We start from the raw sequence: 24468 nt of genomic DNA, 5'->3' as shown, positions 1-24468 counted from the left end.
GAACGGAACAGAAGGGTCATTGCTGTCCCAGACCCCGTGGATTTCTCTTACTCCCTGTGAGAGCGAGACCAGATCCTGACTGAGGGGCTTCCACCAGTATCCTTCAAGCAGCCCAGTCCAGGGACATCTGACTTCGCTGATTCAACTTGCCGTGTATCTTCTACGAGGGACTACCAATAAGTTACTAACCAAGTGGGAACTCTTGGTTAATTTCTTTATCTGTTTTATTATCAGTGTCAATTTTAGTCTGTATTATTATATTGTCTGCTTATTAACTTAACGTTTTTATTAACTATTATATATGCAAACTATATCTTTTATTGTCATAAGTAAAATTCATTCGTTTTTATAAGTGAAACTTGTCATTTCTTTCCTTTCCAATATCACCTTCTCGATCCTGAACCAAATAGCCCAGTGGCTGATAAAGTTGCAGTGCTCAGTCAGTCTGCAACTAAATTAATATACTCACAGTGCCCAGCTGGCCTGTGACACTCAGGATGTTTGCTGATATGTAAAAAAAATGATCAGACCAAAAGATGAAGTAGGTTTGAAAATACAGATGGCAAATCTAGGAAAAAGACACCAAAGTATTTCTAAACCACAGTTTCAACAACAACAACAATCAAAAGATACAGACTGGTCATCACCTGGCCCCCTTCTCAGGCTCACAGTTTTAGTATCCCAGTTCACCCTGGCCCAATAAATTAAAAGTACTTCTCAGCAAGACCAGGGTTGTTCAATGCTCAGTCTGGGTGGGTAGAACATGTGTATTGTGATCATCTCTAAGAGACCTAAGCACGGAATCTGGAGATTTTAGCTGCTAAATTCTAAGCAATTTTTCCCAAGTGTGTGCAAGCTGCAATTTTACAAACACTTAGAACTTGGCAAAATTTAGGCAGCATTTCATAGGAATATCAAAAGGCATATATATCCCTTATCACTAAAGTCAGCTGCCTGCCAGAGTTTAGAAGCCTATTGCAAAGCCTGGGAATACTACAGCTCCTCAAAAAAAGCCTGTCCTGCAGGCACTCAGGGAGCTTAGAGGCAGAAGCTGCCTGATTCAAAGTGAGAGAACATGAGCCTGGAGGGAAAACATACTAAGACAAGGAGTTTGGTGAGGCTGGAACTGAAAAGGGGAGAGGATTTTACCTACCTTACAGGAATGTTATGAAGATTAATAATATATTAAAGATTGTGAGGTGCTCAAATACTATGGAAATGGAGGCTATATATCTAAGACAGGACTAATAGGCAAAAAGACTAGGAATGAGATGTAGAGCCACAGAAAGGGAAGAGACAGGCCCAGGATGGAGGGGATGGGACAAAAGGGCTCCAACTTGGTGGAACTAGAAGAATGGTCTGTGCCCACTACCACATACTTCACTGCACAACCTGGGTGAGCCTCAAGATCTCTGCATCTTGCTATTCCCATGATGTCTGTAGATCTCTCTGAAACCCAGTGACAAAGTGTGTGCCACCTCCTCTTACAGTGCTATTTCACACAGAAGATGACAACCTATTACTTCCGTTACTAGCAGTGTAGGAAAACTGCCAGGTGCCCTGGGTACAAGGACAGCAGCAACTTCTGGTTGCCAGCATGAATACAATTACATGAGTAATTGTGGCCTGCTGCTGCTTTTCTTCACCCCCCCCCTTAGGTTGGTCCCAGGACAGTTGCCCAGTTTCCCCACTACAGGTACACCACTGCCCATTATGCCTTTAGCTCAGCTGACAGTAATCTGTGTGGTAAATCTAACAGTTTCAACGCGGTAGGGAATCCATATTGGTATCAACATGATTCCACTGGATGGACTTTGGTGTTTTTATTATTATTTTTTTGCCTTATTCAAAAAGTTCCATACAAATCAACTATATTAAAAGAACACCGAGGTTGTTAGGCTCCTCTGCATGCTGAATAACATCTCTGATAAAATAGTTAGAGTGGGGTTGTCAAAGATATGACCCACAGGCCAGAATCAGTTCATGGAGCCCTAGGATCCAGTGTGTGGGTCTCAGACCTCACCAACCCCAGCCCCATGCACAGCATGTGGCACACAGAGCTGGTCTGGCATGTGCAAGCAGAACCCACACTGGACCAGCCCTGCAGGCTGGCTCTGGAGTCAGATAGGGCTCACAGACCATCCCTGCTGGACTGGACCTGGCATGCTGTACACAGCACAGGGAATGGATCTGGTACATGTGCTGCACCATGCAGCACCCTACCAGACCAGGCTGCATGCTGGCTCTGTGGCCAGTCTGGATTAGGCTGAAAGACCAGCCCCAAACATTGCAGCCAGTATGCAGGGCTAATCCGGCATGGGCGCTTCATGCAGCGCACACCCTCTAATGGCTCCACGCATGAATCCTGGACTGGTGCTGCCAATGTCAGGCTAGCCCTGTATGCTGGTATTAGTGTGTGTGGCCAGTTTGTGGATCCAGTTCAGCCACAGACTAGCCCTGCCTCCCATCTGGTCCATGGGGCTAGACGTGTTGGACCACCCTAATCAAGCAAGGTGGCAAAGGCTAGCTGCTTATGGAGATACATCATTTGAGACATCATTGCCAGAGATTGTACCGGCAGGTCCTGTTTGGAGTAGATCCTTGGGTCTAATTCTGACTTAGATTTCGGTTTCATTATGCTGCCCTGGCAAAGTAAAAGGAGGCTTATTCCATATAAAATGGGCCCCTGAAAGGTTCGTGGGACAAACCATCCCCCTGTCTGGTATGGCTGGAATAAGGGCTGTCAAGGATATGGCCCATTGCAATACAGTTATTCTTTGCTTCACAATGTTCACAAGGACCCTACAAAGCAGAAAGCAAATTGTAGTAGATCCACAGTTGTTATATTTTACAATGGTAGACCCAGAATACAGGGGACACAAAAATAGGTTTGAGTCAGCGTTGCTTTCCCCTTCTCATGTGTATGGATGAATTAACTGAAAATTAGACACTTAGTATAGTTCTGGCACATTGCTCCAGTCATTTTAAATCTCATCTGAAAACTTTTCTTCCATCCTATACCTCAGTTTCTCTTCTGTTACTTTTGTTTAACTACAGCATTTAACTAGAAATAAAGATTTTCACAAGATATTGTACAAGCCATTTTGTATAGTTGGAAATGAACGATTAAAAGGAAAGGAAGGGAAATTACAGATTTCAGAAAGTACCTGGCATGGAATGCCCCGATTTTGACTCAAAGCAAAACGTGGATCGTTTCAGAAACGTCAATGCCAGAAGGGACCAGAGGTCTGGTCTGATCCACAGTGTAAGATAAGCCATAGGATGTCATACTCTAGTTACCTCAGTAAGGAATTCTGTATTTTTTATAATTTTGTTCTCTTGAAGCCCAAATGCCAACTCAACTCCCAACCCACTTTGAAAAAGGACATATGTGGTAATGTGTCTATGTTTTTTTTTTTGGGGGGGGGGGGTTCATATTTCTGTCCACAGTCAGATTTAAACTGACAATGACTGGGTATAGGTCAGGTTCAGTAAGTACTGCAAGTCCCTTTGAGCCAACCAAACCATGTGAATGTAGAAGGTGCAGACCTCTGTCTATGGTTGTGCAGTTTTGCATATTTTTGTAGGAGTACAGCTACACTCACTGTTGAATATTATGTTCCCTATTCCTTCCCCAAAGGTTTAGTGGCAGACACAACTATGGTGGGCAAATATCAAGATTTTTTGGTATTGGTGCCAAACTAATCCATAGTTGGTTCTTCCATGGTGGGTAAAAAATGTTGGCAGAATCAGTACACCTGAAGAAAAGACTGAGGGATGGGGGAGAGTAAGAAGTTAGGAGCTGTATCTCTGGAATGCCTTGTATGATCCAAATCTGGAACATGAAACCTAGCTGGCAGTAGCATAAGTAGGGAGGGGGGCAAGCGGGATGCTGACTGCTAGGGGATGCCAGAGTACCCCAGCATAGGAGCTGGGCAGCACAGTCCTATACGCAACAGTGTATCTGGGGGCAGGAGGGCAAGTGGAATGGTGCTCCTCCTCCCACCTGGGGAGCCTTGGCCATAGCAGGTGCAGCCCTGCTCCCAGTAGCATATCTGGACTGGGGAGGAAATGAACAGGGTACCAAGCGTGGATCCCTGGGAGCCCATGCCATGGGCTGTTGCCACTAGAGCTGACAATGCTTCAGAGCTGGTAGTAGCAGTAGCAGCAGCAGCAGCACTTGTCATCAGTGTGCAGAGAGCCTGGGCAAGTAAGCCTTCCCTTCCCCTCCCCCTGTTATCTGCAGAGGTCAGTATGTCCTCAGCGCCCTGCTGTCCGCTGTCCCTGACACTGAATGAACATGCTATGCCTCTGCTAGTTGGCAGCCCAAATATTAAGGCAATCCAGGTAAGCAGATGCATTTTGGAACACTTACAAAAATCTAACTTGAAATAGAAATGAGTTCTCAACCTTAGATAGTGGAGAGACAGTGTTCTACGCCAAAGTATAGCTCCTTTCTTGTAATGCGCTCCAAACGACACTGGTGCGCAGTGAAACTTACACAGGATAAACTGAATCACCCAATTAAGCTACACTGGTGTAAATCCTGCTTTATAACAATGCAAGTTATCCACCTTAGGGTTTGCATTAGTTTAACTCAATGATTCTCAACCAAGGTGCCATGGCTCCCTGGGATGCAGCCCTACATTAGCACTCTTAGGTGTGCAAACATGATTCACAAACTAAACCCAAAGATTTCAGATAGGAACTATTTTGACTTCTTGTGGTCTTTCTGAGTTTTTTGTTACAGAATTGCTGTATTATTTTTCTGTAGTCAAAAAACTAAGAGGCAGCATTTTCTGAGGGCTGCCCTGTGTCTAACAAAGGGTACCTCGTGTCTAACGTGGTTGAAAATCACTGGTCTAGCTATATGAGGCATTTGCATCGGAATTAATACTTTTGTTGTACAGAACCAGAGACTCAGAAAATTACAGCTGTAAGGGACCTCAGGAGGTCATCTAGCCTAACCTCCTGTTCAAAGCAGGACTATCCCCAGCTACATCACCCCAGCCAAGGCTTTGTCTAGCCAGGTTAAAAACCTCCTAGGATGGAGATTCTACACAACCTCTCTGGATAACCTATTCCAGTGCTTTACTAACCTCCACATGAGGAAGTTTTTCCTAGTAACTAACCTAAACTTCCCCTTACTGCAACCTGAGACCATTGTTCCTTGTTCTGTTATCTGCCACCACTAAGAACAGTCCAGCTTCTTCCTCTTTTGAACCCCCCTTCAGGTAGTTGAAGGCTGCTATTAAATCCCCCCCCTCAGTCTTCTCTTCTCCAAGCTAAATAAGCCCAGCTCCCTCAGCCTCTCCTCATAAATCACATTCCCCAGCCCTCTAACCATTCTTGTTGCCCCTGATAGACTCTCTCCAATTTACCCACATCCTTTCTGTAGTGGGGTGGCCAAAACTGAATGCAGTACTACAGATGTGGCATCACCAGTGTCTAATAGAAAAGAATAATCACTTCCTTCAGTCTGCTGGCAACACTCGTAAGTAGCCCAGCCCAGCCCAGTAAGCTGTTAGCTGGGCTAACAGCAACAAGGGCACACTGACTCATTCAGCTTATTGTCCACTGTAATCACCAGGTCCTTTTCTGCAGAGCTGCTGCCCAGCAGTCAGCCCCCAAGCTGCAGCAGTGCATGGGACTGTTTCACCGTAAGTGCAGAACTTTGGACTTCTCCTTGTTGAACCACATGAGATTTCTTTTGATCCAATCCTCCAAGTTGTCAATGTCACTCTGAATCCTAGCCCTACCCTTCAGCATATCACATTACCCCACCCAACCTGGTGTCATCACCAGTTTGGTGCTTATACACAAGCCCTGAGACATACCGCCCTCATCAATGAGGCTCTGATCAGGGCTCAGCTAATGGCAGATGAATGCAATATATGAATATGGAACAAAGAAATGCAGAGAACTATTTCCCATTACACTCTGATCCTTGCTGAAGCCAGCCCTATATCTTATTTCTACGTATACATTTCAGCTGGCACCTGTCTAAACCTCTGCCACTCTCTGACCAGGAATCCAAGTTTTCAAATTCACTCTTAAAAGTCAATCAGCATGCTAGAGGTGATACCTTTTATTAGACCAACTAGACAGCTGCAAAATAAATAAAGAAATAAATCTATACACATACACATATCTACACACACACACACATCTCCACCCATCTACACACACACACACATATATATACATACATACATACCTCCCTCTTAAAATTAGGCACTCAAATTTTCAGTCATTTGTGTTAGGAAGCAACCCCCGCAGCCATTCAAGGACCTGGCTTGATGTGGGGGGAGTGGCTTTGAGTTAGTTTTACCTGGCACCGATTCCAGGTGCCACTCAGCGGTGCTAAGTGACCCCACCCGGGCAGTAAAGCCCAGTGGGGGGAGTGCAGCACCCCCACCTTTTCTTAGTCCCAGGTAAGATCAAGCACATTACAAGCAGCCCAGTTTCGCCCCTCGGGCCCTCCTGCGAGCCTGGCAGAGCGGGAAGGCGGCGCAGCGGCTGGGGGGCTGCCTGTGCTGCCCGCACGGCCCCGGGGAGGCCGGAGGCCGAAGCTGGTGGGAGCGGAGCTGCTAGAAAGCGCCCGGGGACGCTCCGGGGCGGGGCGGGGCGCGCTGGGAAGGCGAAACTCCGGCGCGGCGAGCCTGCTGCTACCTGCCCGGCCCCTCTCTGGCCCGGCGTGGCGGGGGTGCAGTGCGGCAGCGCCCCTGGCCCGAGCCGGGTGGCAGGCCGGAGCGCCCGGACACACGTGCGCCCGGCGCGCCCTTACCTCGGGGCGCCGAGTCCTGCTGCGAGGCCATGGGGGCGCGGGAGGGGAGGCGGCGGGACGAGCGGCGGGCCCTGCCTCCCTCCTTCCCCACCCCGGATCCGAGCTGCGACTCGCTCCTGCAGCACTTCCTGCTGGGGCTGGAGCAGCCCCCCTGCGCGGCCTGCGGGAGGGGCGCCAGGTGGGGCGCGGGCCCGGCTCCCTCCGCCACGTGAGGGGTCTGGCCGGGCAGCCCTCCCTCCCCGCTCAGAAAGTGCCCACTCTCAGCCCTCCTTTCTTTCTGGACTCCAGACAACCCCAAGAGCCGGGTTCGCTGCACTCTTTGTCCACCTTTAAAGTAACAGCCGAGGCTACCCCACTAAGCAGTGCCGTAGCAAGGGGGGGCGAGCGGGGTGACCACCTTGGGCACTGAAGTGAAGGGGCGCTGACAGGTGCTATCCAGCAGGAGTAGGGTGTGAGCAGCTTATTTGGGGCAGAGATGGGGACTCCCAGGACAACATGTGCGCCCCCCCCATCTGTGCGCAGGGCGAGGATGGACGGTCATTGCGGGCTTTGAACTTCCTCACCAGGGTGCTACCACTAAGTCACTTGTTAGCCTCCCTTAGGCTGAGAGGCTACAGGAAAAGGGGACAACAGAGTTTGTGGGACAAAGAATGAAAAGCAGGGATGGGAGTGCAGGGCAGAGGTGCAAAATAAGTTTGCAAATTGGGGACACAGAGCAGAGCACGCTGGACAGCACCTGCTGGCCTGCAAATGAGTCCAAGGAACAAGCGGACACTGCCCAGTGATATTCTGCTTGGAGACGGGAGTGAATCAAGGTGAGGAAAGCATCCCCGCAGGCTTGGCCCATAGCAGGGCAGGCTGGTTTGAAGGCTCTCTAGGTTCCAGCGGGAAAGGCTGGGGTCTCCCTTGCACCTTCCCAGTGCTGGCCTCCCCAAGGGTCTGAGGGCAACGCACCACCCATACAAAACAAGAGCCTAGGAACTGGATTGCAGTTTCCCCCAGGTGCCCAGTTGACCTGGGATACCAGGGCCCTCCCTGCAGCATGGCTCCAGCTATTCATGGAGTACAACCTCAACAACCCACTCTCCAGAGGTGTCGTGAGACTCCGATACTGCCCATCGGTTCCAGCTCTTGCAGAGCCTCAGGTCCCTGCGCTCTAGAAGAAGAAAGCATATCTAAAGATCAGCTCTCTTTCACTCTGAGCTGCTACTGCTACATCCTGGAAAAGAGGCACAAAAGTTGCTTTGAAATCTTCCCTTTGAAATGTGGTTAAGATTCAGGAATTAACTGAAGGGCTTTTCCATTTCATATTAAATGGCTGCCATTTTTCTCCTCTCTCTCAAGCTTATTTGACTGGAGGCATTCTTAGAAATGTCACCACAGCGTGTTCTTTGTAAGTGCAGGGCATACTGGGAGCTGGGATATGTGCTTCAACTTTGCCTGGCTTTCTTGGCTGTCCTGGTTCCCCTGCATTACCTGTGACAGGTTCAGGTGTTGTGTCAGGGTTGACTGTAGGCTTATGTAAAGCTTATATCAGGATGGGCAAAGTCCAGGCCATGAGCCAGATCAAGGCCATGGTGAACTCTTATTTCCCAGCAGCCCCTGCCTGCATCACTGCAGCTGATTTCCATGGAGACCCAGCAGCAGTGGGCCATGACAGCATGAGGCCAGGGTTTCCATGAAGACCAGCCTCAGCAGCACTAGCAGGGTGGGTGCACAACTTGGTTGAGAGCTGCTTTGGGGCTGGGGTCTTGTGATGGTGACAGCATGATCTAGAACTGGGGCAGAGTCGCAATCTCCTACCTGGGGCATGCCGACAGCAGCTTATGGCTCTGCCCCAGCTCTGGGCCATGCTGTCACTGCTGCAAAATACCAGCCCTGGCCATGGAGGGTCAGGGCTGCCATTTTGCCTACCCCTGGTTTAGATGATGGATTGTAGGATGATTTGGATAGGGATGGTCCTGACTCAGGCAAGGGGTTGGACTACATTAAGCTGGCACGCATCCAGGAGGGGCCAGCAGGGGACTGCATGCTTAGGGGCAACCAACATGGGTTCATCAGTGGCAGGTCCTGTCAGACCAACTTGGTGGCCTTTTATGATCAGATCACCAGATCATTAGATGCAGGGGTAGCAGTGGATATAGTCTTCCTGGACTTCCGGAAGGCTTTTGACACTGTCTCTCACCCCGTTCTCATTAAGAAACTGCGGGGCTGTGGTGTAGACACCCACACAGTCAAATGGGTCGCCAACTGGCTGGAGGGCCATACCCAGAGGGTGGTAGTGGATGGGTCCTTCTCAGCCTGGAAGGACGTGGGCAGTGGGGTTCCGCAGGGCTCGGTCCTCGGGCCCGCACTTTTCAACATCTTCATCAGTGATTTGGATGAGGGGGTAAAATGCACCCTGTTCAAATTTGCTGATGACACTAAGATGTGGGGGGACCTGGGCACACTGGAAGGATGCAACAGGCTACAATCAGACCTAGACAGGTTACAAGGGTGGGCGGACGAGAATAGGATGGGTTTCAACACAGACAAGTGCAAGGTGATGCACCTCGGGAGGAACAACCGGCACCACACCTACAGGTTAGGGAACTCCCCTCTTGTCAGCACGGAGGCGGAAAAGGATCTGGGGGTTATCATTGACTCCAAGATGAACATGGGCCGGCAGTGTGGAGAGGCAGTAAGGAAGGCCAACCACACCTTGTCATGCATCCACAGATGCATCTCGAGCAGGTCCAAAGAGGTGATCCTCCCCCTCTATGCGGCACTGGTCAGCTGGAGTACTGCATCCAGTTCTGGGCGCCACACTTCAAGAGGGATGTCGACAGCATGGAGAGGGTCCAGAGGAGGGCCACTCGTATGATATGGGGACAACAGGGCAGGCCCTATGAGGAGAGGCTACGGGACCTGAACCTGTTCAGCCTCCACAAGAGAAGGCTGAGGGGGGATCTTGTGGCCTGTTATAAACTAGTCGGGGGGATCAGCAGGCATTGGGGAAGTCACTGTTTCCCCGAGCACCGCCAGGAGTGACCAGGAATAACGGTCACAAGCTGGCAGAGGGTAGGTTTAGGTTAGATATCAGGAGGCGCTACTTCACGGTCAGGGCGGCTAGGGTCTGGAACCAACTTCCAAGAGAAGTGGTGCAGGCTCCTACAGTGGGGGTGTTTAAGAGGAGGTTAGATGCACATCTTGCTGGGGTCGTTTGACCCCAGTATTCTTTCCTGCCATGGCAGGGGGTCGGACTAGATGATCTGCTCAGGTCCCTTCCAACCCTAGAAACTATGAAGCTATGAAACTATGAAACATGCCCTCTAAAGATCCTTTCCAGCTCCACTTCTCTCTGATTCTCCTTATCCATTCTCATGGGTGGCTCTAGGGTTTTGAAAAATGGGGGTGCAGACAGTGAGGTGCATCATCACATATAACACAACACACATTTTTCTCCAGTTAAAAAGAAAATAGAAACTTTATGAATAGGCTAGGGGCCCAGTGCTGCATTATTTAGTTTGAGATGGAAGCAGAAACAAATATGACATCACTGGAATGAGTTAAAAACAAATCCACAGGGCTGTGAAATAGGAGGCTCATGACCATGAACAGCTACCACAGCAGAATGGCAGAACAAGGGCTAGCTGGACTGGTGGAACATCAAGACCATTAAAAAGAAGATAGAGTTGTTAACACCCTTGGAACGAAGAGCTAAGAAGGGATCAGGTAGAAGGTGAGCTGTGAAATCAAGTGATTCCTTCAGTACTGCCTGAGCAGAAATGCTGCTGCCACTTCTAAATAGTTGGTTTTAAACTTTGAGTGAAGCAAGAATCAAAGGAGAATGTAAGTAGGCCAGTGCACCTCTTCTCCCCCTGCCACCCACCCTCCCTCAGATCTGTGCCTGCACAGCACCATGGTTGGGAATCAAATATATGTATGTTCACAGATAAGTACTTGTGACAGGACACTTCATGTGCACCTGTCATTTTAAGAGGAGATGAGGCTGTATTGAGGTCTCCGGTGGCAATCAGGGGGGTCTCCTAACTGGCAAGGGGCTGAGCTTTAAGTATTTAAGTTCATCTAGCTCTCAGAGCTGCAGAGAGAAGAGCTCCTGAACAGCAGGGCTGCAGCCAGGCCCCTGACTAACAGCTGAGCTGGGGTAAGTAGCACTGGAGGCTTGTGAGAAAGAGTGTGGGTTGAGGTGGTTTCAGCTGGTCCCGGAGCAAGGCCAGAGCCCAGGAACAGGGCAAAGGAGCCCAGAGATCAGGACCAGTGGCTCATAGTCCAGAGGGGGGAAGAGGCAGGGCAAAGGAGCCCAGAGACAGGAGCCTGATAGCGTGGGATGCAGTGCTTGCGAATATCCTGCAGAGGTGAAGTGCCTGAATGGGGACTACAGACAGCAAGGCTATGCTTGGGAGTAATACAAGAAGCAAAGTTGTAGCAAGAAGCAGGCAAGCCTGGAAATCATACCAGGGAGTAGCTGAGACTAAGCACAGGGCCTGTGAAGGGAGACCCAGTCACAAGAATTAAGGCCATGGCCCAAGAAGGCAATTAATTGAGATAATAGCATCTGTGACTAATGGATATGATGTAAGGGATGGTTGGAGTTACTTAATTTGCCCTTAAAGCAATGACCATGGACGCCTGTGGTCATGAGAGTAAAATCAGGCTTTGGAAGCCCTGGGGCAGCCTCCCTTTCCTTAAAAGATAATAACATCAAGGTGTGGCAGGTGAGTGAAGAGGAGAGTGCCCAGAGAGAGCCAGACTAGGCAAGGGCTAGGACTGTGCAAAATGGCACTGTTCCATTTTGCCTTGTGTTTCAACAGTTCAAAGGAAAAGCGTTTCGTCTCAAATTTCATTTTGAGTCAAAACAGCCATTCTGTTCTGTTTCGTCCAAACAGAAGGCGGTTTGGACACTGTTTCAAGTTTTGCTGGGGATGAGAAGTCAGCCCAGCTGGGCTGCTTTCCGGAGCCCCGCGCTAAATCAGGAGTGTGTAATCTAGCGCAGGGCACCTGAAAGAAGCCCCGCTGGGCTGCCTCCCAACCCTAGTGCGATCTAGTGAGGGGCACCAGGAAGCAGCCCCACTGAACTGCCTCCCACCCCAGCGCAATATAGCGGAGGGCACCAGGAAGCAGCCCCACTGGGCTCCCCCCCACCCCCAGCGCAATCTAGTATGGGGATGGGAAGTCAGCCCACCTGGACTGACTTCCTATCCCCAGCCTATAGTTGAAACATTTCAACTCTCGAAACATTTCGACCAGCCTCATTTTGTTTCAAGGCTATTTCGACAGCCTTTGTTTTGTTCTGATTTTGCTGTTTCAACCTCAAAATTGGTTGAAACAGTATCAGAATGAAATGGCCAGCAAAATTTCTCACAGCCCTACTAAGCAGCCACCAGGAGGACGGGTATTGCAGCCACCCCTAGGACGAGCACCTGTTACAATATTAGATAAATGACTATGTGCATACAAAAAGCAGATAAAATTCTTTGGGTAAATGTGATATCTGTTATTAAACAAACTAAATACACGTGTCCCTTGCTTTATGCTGTACATGTGTTCCTTGAAAACGGCACATAATTCAAATTCACATAAAGGGAACCTACTTTACAATGTAACAAATAGGGATACATTACAAGACATCAGCTGTACTGACCACCAGACCCATTTCTACCACTTTTACAAGACAATTTTGGTACTCACCAACACAATGCACCACACAAAGCAGCTGACTGTGGGCTTCCACCACACTGATTGCATAAGAGTGAATTTACCTTGCATATAATGAATTTTTGGTATAAAAATGGTCATTGCATAAGAGCAAATTTGCACATACAGAACCCACATAAAGCGAGGGAAACCTGTAGTTTGAAAAATTGTTCTTTGCAAGTTTTCAGGTGCAAACACCCTTCTTCAGGTACAGGGAGAGTTACGTGGCTACAACCAGCAACCCTGTGCATACAAAGTACATGTGTTCCTACCTGTTATTCTCCATTATGTAAAGAAAAGTGAATACCAAGGTTACCTCTCAATTTTAAGCATAACATGGTGTAACAGGGAACCCTAACCCTGTTACTAAGAGACACAGTGGCCCCCTTAAGTCTGGAACCTTCTGGTCACAGCCAGCCAGCCAAGCAGGGGTTAAGGCTCAAGCCCTGCTAGCCGGTCAGGTGACCAGAACGGACAGAGCCTGGCTCACATATAAACCCCAGGGCTGAGGCCAGGATGGCAGTTCCCTGTCAGCAGCCAAGGGGGAAGGAGCTCTCCCAGAGCAGCCAAAGGGGAGAGGCCTCACTGCAGGTTCAGCATCTGACACTAGTGAGGGCTGGAGCACCCCAGGTGTGGCTTGGATGATGTTATAGCCAGGTGGCTTGAATTTATGTTATAGCCCAGGGGCTTATGTTTTGTTTGATGTTTGACACTGGTGGTTTGGGTGCGGCTATGAGGGGATGAAGCAGGCCTCATAGGGGACCCACAGCAGTGTGAAGACCCCGGCGCCAGAGAGGGCGCATTTTGGGGTGCGCCAACCGTGGTGCCAGAGAGGGTGCAATATTTGGGGGTGAGCTGACCCCAGCACCAGAAGAGGGTGCAGTACTCAGGGGTGAGTGGATCCCAGCCCCCCAGAGGGGCAGGAGCCCAAGTGAGGGTGGAGTTTTTTTGAGAGCTAGAGCCTGGGAGTCAAACCCTGATTAGTGGGTTGTTTTTTTGACTGACAGGCCTAGCTAGAGAAAAAGGGGGTAGGCACACAGTGGCCTAGACCCCGACATAAAGAGGAATTGACATATACCATCTGTGAGCCTTGGGCTGCAGTGTAGGGGAGGAATGGAGCTGCAGATAGCACCGCCTCGCATCAGGGCAGAAAATGGGCAGCCTCCTGCTTCATTACATCTATTAATCAATTAACAATAAGGCATGGCAGGAGAGAAGGTGGGCAATTGCCCCATAATACGTAGGTGGGGCCACCGGTAGATGGACCTCAAAGAGGCACCCCTGTTACACATGGATACTTTGTACAATATATGCAAGAAATAAGTCCAACTTGCATTCCAGCACAGGAACTATTCCAATTGTGCTGCTAGGAGGTATATTAAATGTATTACACCATAGCGTAGAATGCAGCCATATTCTCTAATCTTGAAAATGCTTGAACATTTAAATAATTATCTTTGTGTAGTTTTAAGATCCTAATACCACAGTGTTATCTGCACTTGTAGATTGGTATATACCTCCTTGGAAATGCTTCCAGACAGGGCCTAGGTCAGTGGTTCTTAAGTTTTTGAGATGCAAGGAGTCCCTCTTTAGACTCAAGGTACCCCCAGCTAGACTCAAAGCAACCCCTGAAAAATGCCAGTTGAATTTCATTCTTCTTTTTTTTTTTTGACTACAGAAAAATAGTAGAGCATTTCTTGTGTTTCAGAGAAACAATGTATGTGTTTCAGTCCAGCTAGGCTTTTTCAGACAAACCACAACAAGTCAGAATGGTTTTAACACTAAGAATTCCTATTTTTAAATGTCTGGGTTTATCTTGTGAATCATGTTTGCACACCTAACAGTGCTAACATTGCATGACCCCCTCTGGCACGCATGAAAAGATCTCAAGGCACCCCAGGGTGCCATGACACACTGGCTGAGAATCACTGGCTTAGGTTCATAAGTGTTTTTATGATCCAAGCCACAGAACACATTAATTTTTAATGTGTTTTAAAGTCCCTCTTCTTAAAATGAAGGAGTTTGTTGTAACATGTGTTTATGTGAAATCTACTGGTTTTGTTTGAGAAATCTTTATCATGCACATTGGCACAATCCATCAAACTAATTTTGGTAGAAGCCATTTTTTTTCAAGTTTCAAACTCATCTTTTGGGTTTTTAATTATATTTGAAAGTAATACAGATACCTAAAACAGGTCAATAAAAGGGATAATATCCTCAATAATAAAGTAATATGTTGTTTCATACACACAAACGTAAGTAGGATATTTGAATTGCATGCTATCATAGAAGTACGTTAAACAGTTGCATTTTTTATTAACTCATCTATCTTAGAACCAAATTCTCTGTTACAGCGGAATAGTCCATTTACAGTAATTGATTTGAACAAGTGTTATTGAAGCTAGAATTTGGCCCTTAATATGTAGATATAAAATAAACTTTAGAGTTTTGCATACATGGTTTTCCATGGTTCTTGCACAATGCTACTTTAAAGAAATGAGATGGATCAATGGTGCTCAACTCTTGTCTAGCAGGCCAGATGAGTGGTGCCTGCTCCATCTACAGACTGCATCTGGATGGTGGTCCTGATCTGCCACCCAGAGCAGAATGAAGCAGGGCCCCATCTGGCCACGTAGATGGGAGTGGGAGGGCAGCCCAGTCCCAATCCAGTTGTGCAGGGGAAGGGGACTTGGCCTAGCCACAACTTGGCTGCGCAGTGGGAATAGGGTATAGCCCAGCTCCAATCCTTCCACGGGGCTTGGGAATTTGGCAAAGGGGATAGTGGTATTAACCTCCACTGCTCCCTCCTAATTTTCCTGACCTATGGGGAGTCCCACAGGCCATATGGCACGGCCCCACAGGCTAGATTTGGCCTGCCGGGTGTTGATTAAACACCCGTAACATAGATTAAAGTGTCTTTATTTTCGGAATTTATTTTCAGTTGAATCTATTATTTAGGATTTGAAGTATCTTAGGGATTTTTCAGCAAGTGTCTGTGTTGTGGCTCTGTGAATACAAGAAACAGAAGGATTTTTTTTTCTATGGTGCCACCCTTATTTAGGAGTGGGCAACCTGCAGCACAGGTGCCAGATGTGGCACAGGCAGCCTGCATGCGTGGTACGCAGCAGTCTGGGATGGGGACAGCCAACAGGGCAGGGAGCAGAAAATAGAGTAACAGTTGGGCTCAGAGCAGGGAACACAGAACAGGAAGCAGAACAACTAATTGGGCAGGGGAAGGGGATCAGAGTGTGTGTTACTTTGAAGCAATACTCAGTTAATCCATCGCCATATATTCCATTCAGAAGGAAGGTGGCGGCTGTAGTCTTTCCCAATATATGGCAGGACTCTTTACCACTAGAATAGTTTAGAGCAGTGGCCCAACATTTTTGTCAGGCATGCCACAAATTAGGTCAGATTAGGATGGCATTATGGGGCAAAATACTTCTTGGGCCACTCCAAATTTTGTGGTGATGCCACTGGGGGACTGTCCCTAAGAATCCTGACCACAGTTCTGCCCAGCCCAAAGCACAGTTTGGCTGTGCCAGCCTGCCAACTAACAGCCCCCATGCCCACTATACTAAGTATAATGGCTTGAATAAGGAACTAGCTTTCAGGCTTGGATTATGGCTACAAATTCTGTTTGGGCCACTCCACAGCATACCTCTGCACCACTAGGGGACTCTACCGGACGTATCTCACAAAAGACTTGCCCAGCCCAAAGCACAGTTTCGCTTTGCCAGGCTGCCATTGACACCATCCTTGCCACTGTGTTAAGTATATGGACCCAAATAAGGAACTGGAATTTGGGCTAGGATTATAGCTAGAAATCCTTCTTGGGCCACCCCATGCCATGGCACCTCTGTGCCACCGGGGGATGCTCCTGGACATCTCTGACCAGAGATTTGCCCAGCCCAAAGTACAGTTTGGCCGTGCCAGGCTGCCAATAGACAACATGTCAGCCACTGTGCTAAGTATATGGACCCAAATAAGGAACTGGAATTTGGGCTAGGATTATACCCAGAAATCCTTCATAGGCCACCCAAGAACACATCTCTGTGGCACCAGGGGACTCTCCTGGACATCTCTGACCAGAGACTTGCCTGGCCCAAAACATGGTTTAGCCATGCCAGGTTGCCTGACAACTGACACCATCCCCAGACGCTGTGCTAAATATCTGGAACCAAATAAGGACCTGGATTTTGGGCTGGGATTATAACCAGAAATCCTTTTCAAGTCACCCCACACCATGCCTCTGTGGCACAGGGGTTCTCTGCTGGACATCTCTGACCAGAGACCTGCCCAGCCTAAAGTGCGGTTTGGCCATGCCAGGCTGACAAGAGGCAGCATCTCAGCTACTGTGCTAAGTATCTGGACCCAAATAAGGAACTGGATTTTGGGTTGGGATTAGACCCAGAAATCCTTCTTAGGCCACCCCAGACCGTGTCCCTGTGCCACCAGGGCATGCTTCTGGGCATCTGTGAATAGAGACTTGCCTGGCCCAAACTGTGGCCGTACCAGGCTGCCAACAGACAGCACCCAAGCCACTGTGCTAAGTATATGGAACCGAATAACGAACCGGATGATGGGCTGGGATTATACCAAGAAATACTTCTTGGGCCATCGCAGCCCATGTCTCTGTGCCACTGGGAGACTCTTCTGGACATCTCTGACCAGAGACTTTTCCAGCCCAAAGTGCAGTTTGGCCATGCCAGCCTGCCAACAAACAGCACCCAAGCCACCGTGCTAAGTATCTGGACCTGAATAAGGAACTGGATGATGGGCTGGGATTATACTGAGAAATCCTTCTAAAGACACCCCACGCTGTGCTTTTGTGGCACCAGGGGACTCTCCTGGACATCTCTGACCACAGACTTGCCTGAGCCAAAGCACGGTTTCTTCATGCTATGCTGCTACCTGTACGCCCCTATGCCCACCGCTCTAAGTATAATGGCTTGAATAAGGAATTTCTTTTGTCCTGGGATTAGTGAGAGAAATTCTTCTTGGACCACCCTGTGCCATGCCTCTGTGGCACTGGGGGGACTCTTCTGGACACCCTTAACCATATTTTTGTCTGGTCGAAAGAATGCTTTGGCTATGCCAGGCACCAATTTACTCACTATCCAGATTTGCTATTTACATTGCTACAATAAAGAGCTGCCCTTCTGCTGGGTTCATGGGGCAAAATCCTCATGGAATCACCCCAGAACATGTCTCCACTATCAAGGAGACTCCTGAAGAAATCTGGGTATGTCCTTGCTCAACGCAATGCTAGCTTTTTGAGTGTTAGCCTGCCAGCTGACACCCAACCTTGAAAACTTTTTTGTTGCTGTTCCACAAAGGCACAGCATGGGGTGGCCCAAGAAGGATTTCTCAGTATAATCCCAGCCCATCATCCAGTTCCTTATTCAGGTCCAGATACTTAGCACAGTGGCTTGGGTGCTGTCTGTTGGCAGGCTGGTACGGCCAAACTGCACTTTGGGCTGGGCAAGTCTCTGGTCAGAGATGTCCAGGAGAGTCTCCCAGTGGCACAGAGGTGTGATTTGGGGTGGCCCAAGAAGGATTTCTGGGTATAAAGCCTTCCCAAAATCCAGTTCCTTATTCAGCTCCATGTACTTAGCACAGTGGCTGGGGTGCTGGCTGTTGTCAGCCTGGCATGGCCAAATTGTGCTTTGGGTCACAAAATTTGGGGTGGCCCAAGAAGTATTTTGCCCCATAATCCTATCCTAATCTGACCTTCGTTTAAGGCTCTGTACTTGATGTGGGTTATTATTTTACATATTAATTAGCACATATGCATAGCTAATGAAATTCTGTCTCTTTAGGATGTCTAATTCATTAATAACAAATTTTTATTGGCTCTAGATTAGTTTTGAAAAAGGAACCAGGAATAAGGAACCAACTTCAGCCTCATCAACCTCCCAGCCCATAATGCTGGGGCCACCTCTCCCCACACACCGGAGTACATGCCTAGTTACACAGTTTATTATTTACAAAACAGTCAACGTATGAATGAGGTTAATAGCAGAACAGGATATCAATAATCTAATCATTGAAGACAGGTATCAATGAACTAAAACACTCTGTACAAACTGAATCAAAGACATCCTCAGTACAACTCCCCTGCTTAAACCTTGAGACTCCAGTGAATGTCAGCAGGAGCACACAGGGTTAACAAGACATCCGCTCTCCTTCATACTGGCAGTACAATAACCATGGCTGGTGCTGCTGCTTCAGAAAGCCCTGGTGTCTGGTAGAGCCTGGTTAGGGAAGAGAAGCTCTCCTCTGCTCCAGCTGTCTGTGGTATCTGCAAAGAAACACACACTGTCCCCTATCCCAAAAAGCACCTTTCTCCAATTCCCAGACACAGCCCCTTTGGCTGATAACTGAAACAACCCTAAGTTTATTACTCACCCAGCCAACCGCAGAATGCTTCCTCCCCAAGCTCTGCGGCCCGTCCCTTCCCTTTTCAGCCAGGCCAGTACCCGCTGAGTTCCCGCCCCTCTCCTGCCTCAGGAGCCAATCAAAAACATGCATATGTCCTTGCAAGCAACAACTTTCTGCAAACTTTCCTGCTCTGGATTTGCAAGGATCCTGAGCCCTGCTGCAAATCCAACAGCAGCTGTTACATATATAAATATATATACAACTATTTCTCACAATTCACTCCGAAAATCTTTGTAGTTGTGATGCAAAAATTGTAAGTTGGCCAGCAGGCAGAAATGGATAACACCGTTAGTAATCAAAGCATTCCTGTAAACCACACTGGTTCCTCAAAATTGAATGATTCTAAAATTTGACAATTACTACTTGGTCACTTTACTTAAAAATGTAATTGAATTGACTACCTTTCGACTGAAATAGTAGTCATAAAAATGGTCAATATTTTGGCCAGTGGGGCTGTCTCAGAACTCAGGTTAGCTGTGACAAAACAGCAATTTATTACCAGAATCTCATTGGAGGGCACAGTAATCACACACACAAATCTTCAGCTCTCTCTATCAGTTGTACAGATCAGTTTGGTTGCCAAACTTCCATCTGGTAACCTTGGCTTACTGACAACAGTTTAAATCACCAGTGGTTACTTAATTAGCTGATAAGTCAAGAGAGCTAACAATTTTCATGGCAATATGCTAGTGTAATAAAAAAGGAAAACCAGAAGTTAGATTGCATTACATAATGACTCTTAAGCAATGCAGTAGATTTTTATACTGCAGGCTTTATATACCTGAGTACAAATTACACTCTATACTGTCCCCATCCTGTGAGGTGCTGAATACAGTGCTGGCAATCACCAATTTGAAGAGGTTTAGGGCTTTGTAGTATTAGGCCCCCAAACTAACAACAATTATTTTCAATAGTAGACACTCTCAAAAGAATCTTTGAGCATAGAGTGAATCAAACTCAATCTGACAAAATGAACAGGTATCTGGCCTAACAATATACTCCTGTTCAAGCAGCAGCTGCTCATTTTCTCAATGAAAGGCTGCCAATTTCACCTTTCTTATCCTGCACAAAGTATATTTCTGTCCTGCAAAGTGTTAGTCTAGCCCTCAAGAGCCTTATCTCAAGTTGTTACCCAAGACCCTTGCCAACGGTATATACACGAAAGGTGTATGCCTGCTTCCAGAATGCAGACTTACTCTCTACTGTAACCAGTGCACTGCAATATGTTCTTCCCCTGCCCAGGACTGGGTTGTGCTATTAACCCCAGCCTGTAGGACTGAACTAATCATGCAGAAAAAATTTCACATATAGTCTTTATTCTATCACTACCTATATTTCAAAAATCCTTATTTGGAAAGGTTGTTCCTTATTGAGCATAATATTTGGCATTTTTCCCCAATGTATTTTTAAACTATTTACATCTTACACATTTCAATAAAGTTCAAAATGGTTACATCTACATGAGACATTTTACTGTGCAGTACTTGGCTCTAATTGTGAGTAAATGTGCTACCTGCACGTGCAAGTAGCAAATTTACCTAGGAGTAGTTACTGCACAGTAATGCACATGTAGAGGCCCGATCTGAGCAAATGTGCTCCCAGGCAGCCAGGCAGCATGGGGTGGGAGATTGTTCCCTCCTCCCAGTAGCTGTTGGCTGTTGGGGTGGGCTCCACAATCAGAGCCTGGGTGGGGACAATGTCCCCTTGCCCCCACAGCAGGGAAATCCCAGCTCCCCCTCTAGACTGTGAGACCTGGGCTGGGAGATCCTTATCTCCCATCTTCGGGGCCAGCACTGGGAGTTTCTTCTCCAGAGGTGGATTAAGATGCATTGGGCCCAGATTATTTACACATGTAGATGTGCCCAGTATGTCCCTTCTTTGCTTCCAGATGTCCCTCTATAATTTTTCAAAATCTGGTTCCTTCAGTATATTGCTAGATGTCATCTTTGACAAGGTAAAGTAGGTACAATTAATGAGAAATTTAAACATCACAACTTTTTCATGGCTAAATGTGTCATATCCAGTGATACAGTCATACTGTGCTTTGGTTTGTAATATTTTGCAATATTTCTAGTTTAAATGGGTTCAGGTTATACTAAACGTTGCATTCTTTAATTTCCCTGACTAGCATGTACATGGGGAAAGAAGGATATAATTGTGTTTGGAACCAGAGCTTAGGAAATCTTTCTAAATGCTCAGTTAGTGGATAACTGCCATCAATAACAAGGAGATAATTTGCCCATGCTGAAAGGCCTGAGGTGGGCCTGGGAGGTGCCAAAACAATATGTACCACTCCAAGCATTCTGTAACAAGTATAGATTTGCAACAGAGACCTTGCTGGAATATTAGGAGATCCAAGCAACAGTACATGCCAAAGATGGACTGAACCTTGCAGGCAGCAGAAGAGTGCAGAAGGACTATAGGGAACATGGAGACTGAATGATTCTGCAGGCCCAGGAATCAAGGCAAGTTCCCTGAGTTGAGAGAGTGAACTTTTTCAGGCAAGTGGCCTTTCTTTATGTGAAGCCCCTAAAGGGTTGAGGTCTCTGTCTGCTAGGGGGCTGAGATGCTTGGTGGTTAAGTTACAGTGATGGGTTACCCTTGAGCCCTGAGGTGGCAGGCTGAAGGCCTATTTAGATTGGAGTGGGGCCCAATAAGGAGTTCAGCAGCCTAGGAAAGACTGAGACCTGGACCAGATGGTCCATGAGCTGTGAGTGGACTAGGCCAGACTAGAGGGTCTGATGAGGGGCTGCTTGTGGAGCAAGGGGCCCAAAAGCTTAGAGGGAAACTACGTAGGTGGCCGGAGTGGGGGCTGTGTATATAAATCATTAACATCAAAGAGAGGGAACACCCACAAAGCTTGGGGCATGGTGTAGGGGAGGAAACGGAGCCAGGCCTTTAGCCCTTAGCCCTTGAGCTACAGATGTCCTGGATGGCATAGATATGTACATAGCCCTTAAAGCTACAGAGGCCTGGCAGGGGCAGATGTCAGCTGAAGGGGGCTATTGGGCTTAAAGGTTGAGGCCAGGGGACTGAGTATCCAGGAGGGACCCAGGGATACAACAAGTGGACTAAACCTCACTCTAAGGCCAGTGGGCAGCCTCCTTTATTCTTATATCATAAAGGGCTTAGTCCATCTGTCTGTCTGTCCATAATGCTCTTGGAGCACTCTGATTGGTTAGTAAAACAACCAATCAGAGTGTGGATCACTGCCATGATGGTGGGGACGGAGGGGATGGAGCAGTGGGGCGAGGCCAGCACCACTGGCCTCACCCCCCCCACTTCGTCCTCACCATCATGGTGGTGCTGTGCCACCTCTGAGGAGCAAGGCTTGGCGGGGGAGGGCAAGGCCAGTGGTACCGGTGGTGGCGACAGCACAGGGTGCTGATAGAGGGGGCAGCAATGCAAGCGTCCTCCCCACACTGCTCCTGGGAGGCCATGGCGGTATGGAGAGATGGGTGGCAGTACTCCATCTCTGCCTGCTCCCCCCACCCCGGGTCATTCTTGACAAGCAGTTGGCTAGTTTAATCAATAATAAGAACAAGGTATGGCAGGTGAGCAATCAAAAGGAGGGCCGTAATAGAGACTGAACTGGGCAGGGGTCACAGGGCTACCAGAGCCATCACAGCTGCCCCTGTGGCTCAAACCTGCTACAGAGACATAAGCTGGCTCATGGCACATGGTGCATTGCTAGTCTGGCAACTCTGTGAAGGTTTGCTAAGTGTCCAAGAACAGTAGGTTGAGAAAAGGAGACATAGTGCTGTCTACTCTGGGACTCTGCTTTTGCTAAAGTGGTGCAGGGAAAGAAGGGCACCTCTTGCAGGTGGTGACAGGAGAAGCATCAATTGTGAGAGGAATTACTTTGGGAGTGCACCCCAAACAGGGATGTGAGAGACTGGAGGGGAAAACTGATTATTTTGAGTTTTAAGGTAATGCTCTGGAAAGTACAGAACCATCTTGTCTTCAGGCATTTGGAGGTTTTAGTACAAGACTCTCTGTGTGTAGGCCTGAGTAACCTCCATGTCGACTGTACTTCCTGAGAGAGCAGGAGAAGGCTAGGGGCAGGAAGAGGAGGCAAAGAGATGCTGGCATACAGAAGCCTATAAGCTGATGTTTACCTGAAGCACTAAGGGGAGTTTGGGGATTAGGCAGATCTTGAATGGATCTCTTCTCTCCTAAGAGTGCTCAGTCCACAAACATGGTGCCTGCAGAGGTACAGCTCTCCCTCCCTAAACTTCCTCCAAGAAACCATGTTGAAGAGTATTGCAGATTGGCAGTCATGGGAAAAGTTTATGAAAAATGTAACTAGTTAAAGTTAAAAGTTAGCAGCCTTTAAAATTAACTTAAGTTAAAAGTTCAATATTTTCACTTTCAACTAGTTAAAAGTTAAAAAGAGAGTAACTAGTGAAAAGTTAAGTTGATTTGTGAGAAATGTGTGAAACGTGATGAATTGCTTGTTAGCATCATTTTTCATTTTCAAATGGAATGAGTGGGTTTCTTTTCCATAAGCCCACAGAAGTCCACTCATTTACTCGGAACTCACCCTGCTTTACCTGAAAACAATGTTATACTTGTCATGCAGTTTTCAGAATAACAGTTTACTAATACCTATGTAACGTTAGATCCTTCTCACCCTCTCCATGTGACGTACTTTGTAAAAGTCAACGCATCATATAGGTATAACAGAAAGGAGATATTCATAGCCAGGTGACAAATGAGAGCTGTTTCCACAGAAAACCTCTATTGTTACAATTTTATTGCTCAAAAGGTAACAAAAGGGTATGAAATACATTTGAATTAGAAATAATGAATGTGTCTGAAAATCAAAATTAGACTGAAATGAGGTCAATTTAAATGAGAAAAAGAATGTTCAGTTACATAACAGCAGCTGTTTAAACATGCTTATTGAACTTCAGCAAAAGCTACATTTCAAAATTTACATCTGATAATTTTCTTCCGTTTTGCAAAACTAAGCCCCCACTACTGAACAATCACTCTACATGGGCAGATGAGGGAATGCTTGTGTTATAAAGGACGAATAGCTTTTTCATAGTAGGTAACATCACAGATAAGTTTCTCACAGATGAAAAGTATTGCTCAACTTCTTGGGCCCTGGGCTGCTGGTTCTGATCTTCATTATAATTAAAAAAAGCATCATCTGCTTCACCCTCACTACTTGCTCCCACTCTTACTGGGATCAGTGTCTCTGCTTGCTTGTGCTTGTTCCCTCTCCTGCAGCCAACTGGGTGCCCTGTTGACTTCTGCAAATGCACAGAAAATGCCAGCATGAATTAAGGAACTTTGGGACTTGTAGATCTTAAGAGACCATATCTCAAGGGTGTGAAAATGTGGCCTGCCAGGCCATTCTATCTGGCCTGTGGGGCCCCTAAAAAATTAGAAAATTAATATTTATCTGCCCCTGACTGCCTGTCATGCAGCCCTTGAAGGCTTGCCAAAACTCAGTAAGTCGTCCTCCTCCCGAAATAATTGCCCACCCCTGCCATATCTCATAGGAAGGAAAACTACTTTCTGTCTCTCAA

The 24468-nt window shown here is 47.5% G+C and overlaps 1 protein-coding gene and 1 long non-coding RNA gene across 2 annotated transcripts in view; both read right to left on the bottom strand.

Moving 5' to 3' along the window:
* EDARADD (EDAR associated via death domain) overlaps positions 1–7043 on the bottom strand; it is a 43612-nt gene extending 36569 nt beyond the window's left edge. Inside the window, exon 1 of the mRNA XM_090044655.1 lies at positions 6788–7043. Coding sequence (XP_089900781.1) covers positions 6788–6818 — 31 coding nt within the window. The 5' untranslated portion in view covers positions 6819–7043. The remainder of the gene's footprint in view (positions 1–6787) is intronic.
* A 7733-nt stretch (positions 7044–14776) lies between these two features.
* LOC149873428 (uncharacterized) lies at positions 14777–18958 on the bottom strand. The gene is made up of 2 exons (XR_016441973.1): positions 18896–18958; positions 14777–18788 (listed from the first exon to the last, which is right to left on the bottom strand). It is a non-coding gene; the product is annotated as an uncharacterized LOC149873428 (long non-coding RNA).
* Positions 18959–24468: the final 5510 nt, after the last annotated feature.

Source organism: Crocodylus siamensis, chromosome 1 (genome assembly GCF_052110815.1).
Source record: "Crocodylus siamensis isolate JL-2025a chromosome 1, ASM5211081v1, whole genome shotgun sequence".
In the NCBI taxonomy this organism is placed as follows: domain Eukaryota; kingdom Metazoa; phylum Chordata; order Crocodylia; family Crocodylidae; genus Crocodylus; species Crocodylus siamensis.
Note: the sequence above shows the minus strand (reverse complement) of the source record. Positions and strands in the feature narration are given on the sequence as shown.